Here is a 14710-nt window from a genome sequence, read left to right as displayed (position 1 = left end):
GCCAGATATTGTTCATTTTCATGGTTTCCTCCATTCTGTTGAAATTGTGCACATGCTTGTGGATGTCAATGGCTTCTCTGTGTAGTCTGACATGGTGGTTATTAGGGTGGTCCAGCATTACTGTGTTCGCAAATAGGTTGGTTCATCAAGTCTTAGGAGGTGTTAGCTGGCCATGATTGTTTCCTGTCTGGAACTCCCGTTTTTCTGAGTGTGGCTTATTATTATTTTCATTTCTATTCCGCTTTTCTCCCGAGGATGGGATTCAAAACTGCGTACAACATATAAAATTCATACAAATACAAAAAATAGTTTAAACATCCTACATCCTACCATAGTTCAATTCCCCTCATCCACGCCTATGGAGGCCGCCTAAACAGAACCGGAAATATGTAACACGTTTTTTAAATTTTTACCTCTTTACTGGTGAAGAGATTGGACTCCGTGATGTTAAGTGCGCCATATTGGAGCCGGGCGGAAGTTGGTCTTGAGCGCTCCTTCCCCCTTTTACGTAACAGGACCAGAAACAACAACTTTCCTCCTCCGCACAACAAGAAGCAGGTGGAGTGGGAGGGGCGCAGAGGGGCAGGATGTGAGCCCAAAGGAGCTTGTGCGCCTGCGCAGGTGAGTCTGCCCTGTGCCATGCCCAGTGGAGGGGGAGAAGGGAAGATTTCTGGGGTCTGCCTTTGGGGGAAGGAGTGGGTTCTGCCCTCTCAGTCTCCCTTTTTCTCCACTCTGGGAAGAGGGAGGTTGTCTTTACTTGTACAGTAGAGTCTCACTTATCCAACATAAACGGGCTGGCAGAATGTTGGATAAGCGAATATGTTGGATAATAAGGAGGCATTAAGGAAAAGCCTATTAAATATCAAATTAGGTTATGATTTTACAAATGAAGCACCAAAACATCATGTTAGACAATAAATTTGGCAGAAAAAGTAGTTCAATACGCAGTAATGCTATGTAGTAATTACTGTATTTATGAATTTAGCACCAAAATATCATGATATATTGAAAACATTGACTACAAAAATGCGTTGGATAATCCAGAATGTTGGATAAGCGAGTGTTGGATAAGTGAGACTCTACTGTATTTGCTTCCTTATGGCCACAACACCTCTCCATTCAAGAGTCCTGTGTAAACTTAAAGACTTGCAATGTGATAGTGCGAGGAAAAAAAGGAATTTGGGGGCTTCTAACTATTCCTTTTGAGATGGCTCTAGATCAGGCATGGGCAAACTCGGGCCCTCCAGGTGTTTTAGACTTCGACTCCCACCATTCCTGACAGCCTCAGTCCCTTTCCTTGTCCCTTGTAATAGCTGTCTGCTAGCATCTTTTTATTTTTGGAATTTTATTTAAGTTTAATTAGGTTTAATTTAATTAAGTTTAATTGCTTTTTGGAGTCCTGAATGCTATGTAAATACTGGAAGGATGCAGGTTGAGCATCCCTTGCATTCTAAAATCGGAGGGGGGGGGGGCTCAAAATCCAAGCATTTTGGCTAAGGGACATTTAACCTGTAATTTTAAAAAGTTAATATGTTTTTAAAGGACTGCCTGGTGTTTTGCAGACTTTCTCAACATGACTTTAGGGCTGTTCATTACTTCTGTGCCTTCAATTCGTCTGTTGACTTATGGTGACCTCAAGAATGTATAGGGCTGTTGTTGCTGTATTTACTGCTCTGCTCCTCTTGGAAGCCCTCCATATCCACTGTTTCTGCATCCATGAATCCTGCCATCCAAAACTTGAAGCTATTATTTAAAAAAACATCAAAAGGCAAACTTAGACTTTTCCATTTTATGTAAGGGACTTTACTACACCATTGTATATAATGGAACTGTAGAATTAATGCAGTTTGACACCATTTTAACTGTCATGGCTCAATGCTATGGAATCATAGGAGTTGTAGTTTGGTAAGGCACCTTTACTCTTTGGCATAGAATGCTAAAGACTTTGTAGAACTAGGTCTCCCAGGATTACATAGCATCAATCCATGACAGTTAAAGCAGAGTCAAATTGTGTTAAATATACAATGTAGATGCACCCCTAGAATTTTGTTTCTGTTGGAATGTGACTCAGAATTAACTCCCTCTTTTTACAAATTCTTCCACAGAATGTGAGTTTGATTATAGCTTCTTTTTTGTTCTTTGTAGTTCTACACAACTCAGTTTACCATCTAAAACCAGACTTGCTTTCTGACACAAAACTCGAGACGCTTCTGCATTAATGCAGTTTTCCTGCTATTCAGATTAGTTGTCCACCTTTGGGGAAATTGGGAAATTTTCCTTCCTATTTCTGTGATAACAAATCACTAATAATTGTTTTCTAATTATTTTTTCATTTGTTTGTAGTGGTGACAAGCTCATGATATATTGGAATAGAGTGCATTTTGTTTGTTTATTTACTTATAGTATATCTCACATCTTTAACAAACATTTTTTTGAGGGGCAGCTACAAGAATAATAAGCAACAAGTTGAAAAACATTGGTAAATTCTGAAAACCTAGGGAAACTAAAAAAATAACCCTAGCACTAAAATGATGGTAAAGGCACTACAAAATGAGCAACCATTGAAAAAACTCCTGCTAGCCACTGCCTGGTGTATTTCAAATGACACACACTCAGAGAATGGCTTCAGATGATTAATTAAATAGGCAAATGGATCTGGGAGAAAGTAGGTACCTATTTAAGGCTAAACTGGGTAGCATTTCACTGGTTAAAATTAATACTTTGAATTGAACTTTGACACTTAACAGGAGTTACTTCTTCAGTGTGAGTGACATACAATCTGTCCACTTTAGCCGCAGTGTTTTGAACTGGCTTCTGCTTTCATATTTTCTTCAATAGCAGCCCTATGTAGCACACATTGCAGTAATCCAAATAACTAGCACAAATGGCACTTGAGTTAATGTGGAACAGCCTATTAATATTTCACTTTGGCAGCACATGTATTTCCCTGGCTCTTTTTTAAAATCTATGCATCTATTCTTAATCTTGGCTGCTTCTGGATGCGGAAGATTTAGTTTCTGTGGAGCGTTACATGAGCTTGTCACACAACATCTTTTTCTCTTTGCTTCATCATGACTGGCTGGCCAGACCCAGGACTCCCCAGGACATTTTTGTGTGATGAGCTGTACATTGGCACTTGCTACCTTGCTCATGGGACTTCTGTTATCCAGAACCATGGCTTGGACCTCAACCGGGAAGACACACGCTGAGCTACTCAACAACCTTTACAGTGAGTACAGACAGCAACTCATCTCTAGGGCTCATTGATCCCTTCTACACTGCCATATAAAATCCATATTATCTGCTTTGAAATGGATTATATGGCAGTGTAGATTTATATAATCCAGTTCAAAACATATAATGTGGATTATCTGCTTTGATAATCTGGATTATATGGAAGTATAGAAGGGGCCTTTGTTCAACAAGCTACTGAAATACTGGGATATATGGGTAGTAGTGAGTTAATTGCTAGCTCTCTTCTAAAAAAATTCAGAGTTAACCCAAAGGAAATAGTAGAACAGCATATTCCTCAGGTCATGGGGAGGGATCAGAATTACATTGAGTCCCCTCGGGTGAGAAAGGCGGGGGTAGAAATATGGCAAATAAATAAATAGCAGCTGATCTGTCATTTCCAAATGTTTGCTGGCTCATGTATCTGTTCCTCTGCCCCAGAACATAAGGAGATCTGTATGAGATCAGACCAAAGACCTATCTAGTTTACTATCCTATTTCTGTAATTATCCACGAGAGGACAAGAGTACAGTAGCATCTTCCCACTCATGTACTCCAGCAATTTCTATAGAGCAGCATACTGCCTATGACACTGAACATAATATGCAACCATCTTTAGTAGCTGTGAATAGTCTTATACATGGACTTTTTTTCTAGAGCTGTCCATTGATGGCATAGAAGTTAACAAAGCCTCTGACGACAAAGCAACTGCCTATGACAGGCATAACTGAGGCTGGATCTACACAGCTCACTTTGGGAATCACTGGACTAAGCATTAAATAAATTATGTTAAAAATATAGATCTGTGAGTTTGACCACCAAAATAGAAATCAAAAGTGGTGAAGTAAAGGAAGTCATCTTTGAATGCATTTTGGAAGAAGCCTCCAAATGATATCTAGAAAACCTAACATGTTTTTATTTGCTTATGCAAGGCTTACCTTAATTTTTTTTTCTTTTTAATGTGTATAGTGTTTGTTCATTTTGAATTAAAAGTTTACTGAAGCATATCGTGGATAGGAACCTGTATCTATTATTTTCATGTTTCCTAGTACTGTACCAAATGTTCGGTTAAGTAAGTATAGTTTGTTAACCCAGGCTGGCTGTTATTACACAGAGTAGTAAAAAATCCTATGAATTAATGGTGCACTATGTGAAAAAGTATTGCCTTTTTATTTCCATTGAGTAGCCCCAGGTTCCAATATTGTGAGATGGGAACCACAAACCATAACGTGGGGTCATCCAGTGAAATATAATATGGGTGATAGCTGGACTAACCACACAATGGGCTAATAACTCCCTTTTTTGAATGAGCCTGGTCAATGTTTAGTTTTGTACAGAACTAAAAAGAGGGTTTTTAAAATCTATTTATTTATTTACTATATTTATATGCCGCTCTTCTCACCCCGAAGGGGACTCAGAGCGGCTTACAAATCAAATATACATGCAATATATTATTAGCATAGCACAATATGAGCATTAAATTACTATATTGTACTATATAATTTTATGGTAATATTATTAGTAATATTACATTTAATGTATAATATATAATTAATATTATATTGTATTATTAATTAGTATAATACTGTGTTACATTATAATATTATTATCAATATTATAAGTACGTACAATATATTGTATATTATATATTGTGTATTGTATAATCTACAGAAAATAAAACCAGTAAGTTGAACGAGTTTGTTCTCAAACAGGATTCTATTGAACTACTCTCTCTGTCCTTTTTATCTCTGTTTCTGTAGAAAATGGTGTGATTAAGTCTCAGCGCGTTTTTGATGTCTTAGTGGCCACCGACAGAGCTCATTATATCAAGTATTTCCCTTATATGGATTCTCCTCAGTCAATTGGTAAGAAATGGCAAAATTCTGTTATTTTTGTATCCTCTTTTAACCCCAAATCTGCCACTTCATCACATAACTTAAATCCCACTGAGTTCTTCTACACTTAAAATCTGGTATTCTGTGAGTCCACTACATTTGTTTTGGTTAAAGTGCAGTTTTTGAGTCTTTTAAACATGGAAAGCAACATTTTTTTCCAACTTATCAAGAAGAGGTGAGGAAATTGATTTTTCTCAAAACTCTGGATGTTTTGCCAAAATTCCAATGAAGTAGCACTCGTTGCTCTCAGGTTAGGATCACTCAATTTGTGGGAGGAGAAATTGGGGGAGGAGTCAAAATAAACTTTTTTGGCTAATTTCCGGCATTTCCTTTTGCTCCCCAAGCAGGAAGGTTTGATTGTAAGCTACCTCATAACACTTTACAAAAAATAAATAAATTAAAATAGCCTTTTGGGGTACCCTTTTCCTTCCTTCCATGATTTGTCTGTGTCCTCTGTTGGGAGGGCCAGTGCTTTTGCCGTTTCAAATGGGATTCTCTCCCATTCCTTTTCTTTCTCTCTCTCCCTCTCTGCTTTTGGGAATTGCGGGCGTGTAGTCCAAAACACCAGCTGAGCCTCTGCTTCTGCCGTTCCAAATGGGATTCCCTCCCACCCCTTCTCTCTCCCTCTCAGCTGTTGGGAATTGTGGGAGTTGAAGTACCAAAAAGCACAGAGAGGGATGGTGGGCGGGAAAACCTCTTCATTGAAAATTATGCAAGACAACTGAGTGCACTAAACAGTGTGATCCCAAGGTAGGGAAAAACTCCTTTTTATTACGTAATGGAGTTAGACTGAACTATCTTCTTCTGAACCCTTCTGAACACTTCCCAGTGTAATCTGTTGAGGTCCCTAGGCTGCAAAAGTTAATCCTAGAAATCATACTTTTCACACATTGTAGCCTATTTAAAGCAGCAATTCTTAAGTCTCTGCATTGCATTAGTTTAAAAATGCTCAAATTATTATAGTTTTTAAAATAAAAAAGCAACAACTGACCAGTGGCTTTCTTTTCAGGGTACAAGGCTACAATAAGTGCACCTCACATGGTAAGAAAAATTACAACATCTGTTAAATACTAGATGAACTCAGTCCCAAGTGGATAGTGTTCATAAACCATGAATGTGTAAAAATGCCTTAGTCTGAGAGAGAACATTGTGGATCAAACATAATGCTGCCTTCTCTGGATGTGGAGTGCATATGTGCGGTTCCTGTCCTTTAAAAATGTGTTAAGCATCTGCCAGGCAGTCTACTGTACCACACTGATACAAGTATTACAAAACAAAAGTGTTCAGTGGTTTATGCTCCAGGTTGTTTTCAGCTGAACTTTTCCTGGTGCTAGGCCTCATTTCCTCTCATGCTTGCATTTCTCAAGTAAACATAAGAACAAATGCTTTTTAAAAACTGGACTATAGTCAAAGGGTTGGCATCTCTAAACATCACATAAAATTGTGATAGTATTTTGTTACCATTTTTGTCACTATTGCATAAAGGGATCATGAAAATCAGTGCAAAATTATGTTTGTGGTTTCTGCAGCATGCCCATGCCCTTGAGTTACTGAAGGAGCAGTTAGTGGAAGGAGCAAAAGCCCTGGATGTAGGGTCAGGAAGTGGATACCTTACAGCCTGCTTTGCTAGGATGGTAAGCAGATAATGCATTTCTTGGGATTCTGTAGTAAGAAAAAGCAATACCTCTCTCTTTGTCTCTGATTTAAAAGGCACACATTGTCAAAGACAGAACGCCACAAGATAAAAGATAACAGTTTATTGGAGTTACAGAACCAAAAATGCCCGTAAAAGACAAGGGCTAGGCAAACACTGGCCTTAAAAGTAAAAAGAGACAAGAAAAACGTTCAAAAGATAAACCGAATTAAACCGGAGTTTAATTCGGACTAAATCAAAACAGCTTGCTTCAGCCTGGGATTAAACAAACAGAAGCTGGTGAACAAAAGGTTCAAAAGAATGCAACTAATTGGCAGCAGATACTTCTCTGCTGCCAAAAACTATGTTTGAGTAACTTAGAGGTTACTCCTCCACACAGCAGGCAAATTCCCAATACAAACACAGCAGACGAGGGTTGAAGCAGTCAGCGTAGTCCCAGTCCGTTCCGAAGGTCGTAAGGCAGATGCAGACGTTTGTAGTTCACCAGTTCCAACGACAGACACAGGTAGGAGAATCCGAGGCCGTAGTCAATTCAGTCCGTAAGTCCAGAGTAGCAGATGGCGTCCGTCAAGAAGACGACGGAAGGTCAAAGCTATTAAGATTAAGCAGAGGTTGCACAACAAAACCCCACACAATTCCTCCCGCCGTCTGAGCCCAATGTCCAGCATAACTTACGTAGTCAGCAAACGAATCACACCCGTCTTCAGGAAAACTTCCCACACAGATCCCAAGCGTTCGTCCAGATTACCTTGCCCAACGCAATTTGCTATTGCTCCCAAACCCCATTTTATGCCAGTTACAAGTCCTCATCGCTATCAGCTGTTCTCCTTAGCCCGGGCGTTTCCTCATCACTTTCCTCATCAGAACTGGAACACCTCTGACTACGCCCCACAGCATCCCCAGCTGTGGATCCCGTCCCATCCCTCCAGCTTGTCCATGGGTCTAATCCTGAAGGTCCCCAATCGTCTTCCATAGTATCATTGCCAGTGGCACCCAAATCCTCCCTTACCCGAGTCCATTCCATATCATCTTCTTCCGAGCTAACCACCTCTTCCTCCATTCTCTCAGTAAACCCCTCAAAAGAATCTTCGTCAGATGGTTCTGCAAAGATATCTCGCAGCCGCTTCCTTTCTCGCTCCTCGAGAGTATCTGACTCTTGAGGAGTCTTACGCCCACGTCTCCCAGTAGTAGAGCCATGAGGCTCAACCATAACACACATACTTGCAGTACTTTTCTACTCAATTTTATAATTGGTGCTGTATCTGTACAGAGAAAGATCTAGCTTCAGTGATATTTATATTTAGGTAAATTAAAGGGGATGCACTGAAGTAGCATACCTTGAAGAAGAGTGAGGCCACAATTGTAAACACACTTTTCTTTGGCTATATCCCATTGAACTTAGTGAGACTTTGAGCAGGAATGTAGACATTATTCCATTGGAGTTGCACGGTTAGAACACTGCAACTCTATGAAGAATTCAAGACAGGTATAGTTGTGAAGATAACTTAATTTTCTAATTGATTTTGCTATTTCAGATATTCTAAACCTGGCTATAGATATAATTGGCTTACATTATAAAAACTACACTACAGATTTAAAAAATCTGCCCAGAGGTTTTTTTAAGCCTTCTGGATCGATTGAAAACCTACATGGGCTCAAGGGAAGTGTTAATGGAAGTGTGAAATCCCTGCCATTGTGTACAAATGATCAGATGTTATCAAGTAATTCTTGTAAGGGAAATTCTGTTTTCTGGATTAATTCATTTGCTGTAGTAACCCGTATTGAAGTGAATGTGGCTGCTGTTACAGGTGGGCCCAACAGGGAAAGCAGTGGGCATTGAACACATTGAAGAGCTGGTTCATGAATCCATCAAAAATGTCAGGGAAGATGATCCAACTTTGCTGAGTTCTGGACGAGTTAAACTTATAGGTAAGAGCCCTAGTTTGAAACCTAAATAATCCAGAAGTTTTCATCACTTGTGAAAACTTCCTTTGTGAGAGCAGGGTTGTTCTAGCAATTATGCAGAAATACATTTTCTAAACAGGCAAGTGGTTGCTGCCAGATGCTGCCCCACCAGCGCTTCACTGAATTTATAATAAAATTGCTTTAATGCTTGATTGGACCAAGATTAAATTTGAGAATGTTGTCTCCCATTTTGGGTCCTCTACTATGTCTCAGCTATGAGTTAAGTCATGATCTATTACATGAACAGTGAGGTTTCTTTTTCTTGTATCATTTAAGAACCATGATAATTCTTCTTAATTTTGCTATATTTGTTGTATCATATTTTTATAATAAAACTAGAACTTAAAGTTTACTTGTAAATTTCATGAAAAAGGAAATACATTATCTTGAAAATAAGCATTAATCTCAATTCCAGTCTTTTTAGAAAACTATTTTTGTTACCCGACACAACAAATTAATATTTTCCTAGAAATAAACCCAATTGATTTCAGCGGAGTTCATTCCAAATCAAGTATGAATGGGATTGCACATTTAAAGCTGCATTTCTAGGGCTACATTTCCTATGCATGCACACTTGGAAATAAGTCTTATTTAGTCCAGCGGTAATTACCAGTATATATGGATACAATTACACTACAAGATGTGAAATAGTTACTAAAGTAGCTAACATTAAACTTGGCTTATCTTTCAGCTTTTTGCTCTTTCCTAATTCTATTTGGCTGGAAGCTTAGTGTCAAAGAGCAGTGTTTCTCCCAGTTGGATTTCTCCATAGTCTGTTTTAGGACTCCAACACTAACATAATCTGCATACCAGTCTCTTCTGTATGTAGGTATCAAGTGAAAGAGAGTAAGAGGAGGACTGTTTAGGAGAAGCTGCCATCTGAACAAGAATCTTCACTGCCCATTCTCTCTCCACAGTTGGGGATGGCAGGAAGGGGTACCCGGAAGAAGCCCCTTATGATGCCATCCATGTTGGAGCAGCTGCCCCCACGGTGCCAAAGGCGGTAAGAAAGAAATATCCTTGCCTCTTTTGTCCCTCAGTGCTGGCTAGAAACTTAAGATGTATTTAATTCTGTATTTATTTTACAATTTATATCCTGTCTTTCTCTTGCCAAGAGATCCAGGGAAGCTAAGAGACTATACTGAGAAGTCTGTGAAATCATTTTGCACTTGTACTTACAGCAAACCCCCATATCCCTGTGGGATATGTTCTTGAACTTAACATGGAAACAGGAAACATGGGATAATGTTGAAGCCAATTTAAATGAATGACTTCCTAGAAAATTCCTAGAGAGGTATCCTCTGTGCATAGGCTTCCATAAAAGTCTTTGAAAAATAATTTAGGGTGGTGGAGGCAGTATAAGCAGTATTGTCTTAAACATAGACTCATATAGTTGGAAGAGACCACGAGGGCCATATAGTCCAACTCACTGCCATGCAGGAAAAGCACAATCAAAACACCCCGAGAAATGGCTATCTAGTTTCTGTTTAAAAGCCTCCAAAGAAGGAGTTTCCACCTTGATCTAGACACTATACTTTTGATGTGACCCAAAATCCCATTGCCTTTTTTAGCTGTTGCATCACACTGTTGGCTCCTGTTTAACTTGTCCACTAAGACTCTTGCAGACTGTCTCTTTAATGATTTGCTCCAGAATCTTTTCTGGTATTGATGTCAGGCTGACTGGAAAGTAATTGTTTGGATCCTCTTTTTTCCCCTTCTTTGAAGATAGGGATATTTGCTCTCCTCCAGTGTGCCAGGACTTCTCTTGTTCTCCAAAAATTCTCAAAGGTTATTGCCAGTGGTGCTGAAATCGGTTCTACTAGTTCCTTCAATATGCTTGGATGTAGTTCATCTGGCCCTGGAGACTTGAATTCATTTAGAGTAGCCAGGTATTCCTTGACTACTTTTTCACCTAGTTTGGGTTACAGATACCCTCTTGCCTCATCTGCCTCATATTGCTTGGGTTGAATGCTGATTTCTTTTTGGGAGAAGACTTGAGGCAAAGAAGGTGTTGAGCAGCTCTGCCTTTTCTCTATCCCATCAGCATTTCACCGTCATCTCGACACAGAGGTCCTGCCATTTCCTTTTTCTTCCTTTTCCACTGACATATCCAAAGAACCCCTTGAAAATGCTCTTCAAGGCAAGTGAGGAATTTGTTAGACTTTGTACTTTTGGCAGAGCTTGTTTTTCAACAAATATCAGAATAGTTGAAATCTCCCATTACTACTATATCTCTTTTTTCTGCATGTTTCATTATCTGTTCAAGGAAGGCTTCATCCAGTTCTTCAGTCTCGCTTGGGGATCTGTACTGGACCCCCACAACTACATCTCTTTCATTCCTTGTTCCCTTCATTCTTATCCAGATACTCTCAACCCGATTTCTAGGATTGAAGTTTTTTTTCACCCAATAAATTATCCACAAATTACTGGATAAATTACCCATTATCCATAAATTACTGGATAATTTGTTTGCTTAAAAATATTTTTTAAAAAGCTTCAGGAAAAATTTGAGTTAACTCTTTTTTCTGTCACCCTGCCAACTTTACATTTGGGAGCATTCTGTTTTTCTTGCGATGGAGTTTAATTTTGTTTGCTTCTCTTCGTTACATGGAAATTTCTCCGTTTTGTTTAGGAGTTTTGGTTTTCTGTTTTGTCTTGTTAATCTTGGTAATTCCTCTTCTGTCTTACCAGTTACTGAATGAGTTGAAACCCGGAGGCCGACTCATCCTGCCAGTTGGGCCCGAGGGTGGAAACCAGATTATGATGCAGTATGACAAGACTAAAGACGGTCAGATTGTGGAAAAGCAACTGATGGGAGTGATATATGTTCCTCTGACAGACAAGGAGAAACAATGGCCTCGGTAAAATATTAATAAACTCCTACAATCCAAGGCATGACTAGATTAAAGCATGTATTTCCTAAGACAACAATGCATTGGTGAAAAGAATCCTTCTGTTACTTGTTTCAGGCAAAACAAAACTGCTAACAAGTTGTAGGCCAGAGCGGGGGAGAAGGTGGATTTGTAAGTGACTTTGTAGCAGATTGCACAGTGCTTCCAGACAGAGTCATATTTAACAACTTAAGAAGCAAAATGTCTCTTGTTCCATCCTAGCCTGCATGCTGGTTGGGATGAATAAGAATTTTTTCCCATGAGAACTGGAAAGCTCTATTCCATCATAGTGCAGCAGACAAATACAAAGTGCAGGATTCTTGAAATAAGGTATATAACAGTTCTGGTTGATGTATCTCAGGGCTGTCACAAAAAATAAATATTCCACTCACTTGAGGTCTTGTTTGCTGACTACAAATTTCTTCAATTGAAAACATTACAAAAACTATAACTGTATTCCCTTATACTAGGGAGAGAGAATGTATTGGAAACCAGAGAGAAGAGGGGGAGGGAGGAGGTTTGAACAAAGCCTGTTATTTACAGTGCTTTATTGCAAGCATTTTATTTTCTTAGAACTTAGCCAAAATGGCAAGTCTTCCATAATCATTGCATCTCAATGGTAGAGCATGTTTTTGCTTTGTCTCACATTTAATACTGTGATTTCATGCACACTTGCAAGTAAGTGCTTTTAAATGCAGTGCAGTTTACCAGTGGTTCCCAGTCTTTGGTCCTTCAGGTGTTTTGGACTTCAGCTCCCACAGTTCTTAACAGCTGGTAAGCTGGCTGGGACTTCTGGAAGCTGATGTCCAAAACAGCTAGAGGACCAAAGGTTAGGAACCACTGACTTATACTGAGCATGGTTGCTATGGGGCTACTCGTGCATTTCATATGTGAAAGCGTCTTGATTCCCTTTTAAAATTTTCTCCTTTACAAATTTTCTATTTTATAAGACTTGACATTAATTATGACTTTCTCCTGAATGGGACCTTCTTTTCCTTTAATGAAAGCATGTTTCTTTAGGCTGTGTTTTTCCCCCAGTTGCTTATCTGTCCAAATTAAGTTGGGGAAGAGCTATAGCTATAGTGAGAAATGTCATTTCATCTTTGGGAATATTTTTATATCTCCAGCAAAATGTGAACACTGAATATTTGGGGAAGATGCTAGTGCATGATTATTAGTAATGATCAATTGTCTCTTTTTCCCCAGGGGTGAACTTTAAAAGACTTTTATCCTCCTGTAGAGGATATTTGAAAAGCCTATGAGAGCCATGTTTGCAAGGAATAGGAATTCATATGCTGTATGTGCTAATACAGTGTTCTGCTTTTTTCAGTTGACTCTTTGCATTTGAGATAGCATCAACATTTGTGAGAAATAAAGAAATCTCTCTTTAAGGCTAACAATGGACTCAATATCTAACTTCAAGAACTGCAGTTTGAAAACCAAGCAACATGATAGGCTCACAGTCAAGAACTAGCATTAGTCTGGCTTTTCTATTTCATAGACTACAAATAAGCTCTTGCGTTTACAAGAGTGAAAAGGGTAGTTGTGCTAGGCATCTGTGTGCTCTATGCCTTTTATAAATAAGGAAACACTCCTTATCTGGTTTTCTGGCACCCTGAGGAAATCTCTTTGCATGATCTTCTATTGGTGAAAACAACATACAGGATGTGACTTGTACTTTAACAACTTAACCTAATAAAAACAAGTTAAACCTTGCTATTCTGTGTGTACTGATTATTTTAATAAGAAACAGTCTTACTCTGCTGGATCAGATGAGGGACTGTCTACTACAGCATGCTTTTTAAACATTGCCTCCTTACAAAATGATAAAAGGTCAAAATCCTAATAATCGTACTCTTGTTTATCTTTGGCACCTGACAATAGAGGTTTAATTCAGCCAACCCGATGCAAAGAATGACTGCAGCCCATTCCTGCAGCCATTCTTGTCACCTATAAAGATGGACATCTTAACCTTAATAATGGTTGCTGTTCACTACAGGCCAATGAACTGTACTGTTTTGGACTTGGGACAGTATGAAAAAGTCAAATACTAAGTGAAGAGTGTCATCAACCTGTTCCCTATATTTATAGCAAACTCTCCTGGAAGGGCTTATAAAATCAGTTCTCTAGGTTTTACTTATTTGAGAATGTACTGTATGACAGATGGACCAAAGAAGTATCGGGCACTACTTTTGAAGATTTGGGATTTTTAAAATAATGCATGCATGGTTCTCTCCAAATCATTTAATGCAACAACAAAAGGGCTCTGCCATCTCCTAAATTTAGGTGTCAAAGAAACTTGAAGGGGGAGGAGAGTGTATTATATTTGTAACAAGGATAAATAGAGGGATAAGTCCTCCAACATTATGTAGATGGCAATCGGAACATAAGGTCAAGCAACATCAGAGTGTAATGGCAAAGGCTATTAATGAGGAAGAACATACAAGTTTGGTTTTGTAACTTCCCTTGAACCCAGTTGTTACATGGCCAAGTAGTGGCCACCTTAGGTAACCTTAAAACCACCTTAAATAAGAGAGCAACATCTGGGACAGAATGCAGGCCTGACTTCAAAATCACCCTTTTTCTCATGTATGATTAACATCTTTGCCTGGTGAAGAAACTAATGAAGCTTCTAAAGCTTTGCATGATGCTTTTTCATTGGCCGATACAGATTTCACCTTTCTGTGGATTTTAAGTAGTGTTGTTGGCTCTTTGTATCCATGGATTCAACCATCCACACCTTGAGAATATATATTTAAAATCCCAAAAGCAAGCCTTAGCTTTGCCATTTTATATAAGGGATATCATCTTACTATGCCATTGTACATAATGGGACTTGCGGTTCTACAGATTTTAATATTCATGTGGGGTTCTGGAACCAAACTCTGGTAGACACCAGGGCCCCTCTTATAGGGAATGCTGAATGCCAGGACAAGTGGTCAAGCCACAGCAGAGTGCATTGCCAAAAGCCTTTTAATTAGGAAGGGCACACAAGCTTGCTATGTATTTTATTTTAGTTTTAAATTTAATATAGACATAAATCTTAATATATGCAGCTCTTCTCCCAGGACATG

The 14710-nt window shown here is 38.9% G+C and overlaps 1 protein-coding gene across 2 annotated transcripts; it reads left to right on the top strand.

Moving 5' to 3' along the window:
- Nucleotides 1-429: 429 nt before the first annotated feature.
- LOC100554054 (protein-L-isoaspartate(D-aspartate) O-methyltransferase) lies at nt 430-13352 on the top strand. 2 transcript variants are annotated; one of them, XM_003224777.4, is made up of 9 exons: nt 430-621; nt 3088-3229; nt 4992-5096; nt 6136-6167; nt 6656-6760; nt 8589-8709; nt 9663-9748; nt 11437-11606; nt 12843-13352. In XM_003224777.4, exons 1-9 carry the CDS (start codon nt 445-447, stop codon nt 12853-12855), a joined length of 951 nt encoding a protein of 316 aa, XP_003224825.2. In that variant the 5' UTR covers nt 430-444; the 3' UTR covers nt 12856-13352. The 2 variants fall into 2 exon arrangements, with proteins under 2 accessions (XP_003224825.2, XP_062824246.1); XM_062968176.1 differs by having other exon boundaries at nt 11437-11637.
- Nucleotides 13353-14710: the final 1358 nt, after the last annotated feature.

The sequence above is a fragment of the Anolis carolinensis genome, chromosome 1 (assembly GCF_035594765.1).
Source record: "Anolis carolinensis isolate JA03-04 chromosome 1, rAnoCar3.1.pri, whole genome shotgun sequence".
Taxonomy (NCBI): domain Eukaryota; kingdom Metazoa; phylum Chordata; class Lepidosauria; order Squamata; family Dactyloidae; genus Anolis; species Anolis carolinensis.
The sequence above is the reverse complement of the archived record's forward strand: the minus strand, read 5'-3'. Positions and strand labels throughout refer to the sequence as shown.

Bases quoted from the DNA above. Each gene is read 5' to 3' on its own strand.
- LOC100554054 (XM_003224777.4), top strand. From the start codon at position 445: ATGTTAAGTGCGCCATATTGGAGCCGGGCGGAAGTTGGTCTTGAGCGC. The intron at 5,097-6,135 runs GTAAGAAATGGC...CTTTCTTTTCAG, and splicing joins GGATTCTCCTCAGTCAATTG to GGTACAAGGCTACAATAAGT. The intron at 8,710-9,662 runs GTAAGAGCCCTA...CTCTCTCCACAG, and splicing joins TGGACGAGTTAAACTTATAG to TTGGGGATGGCAGGAAGGGG.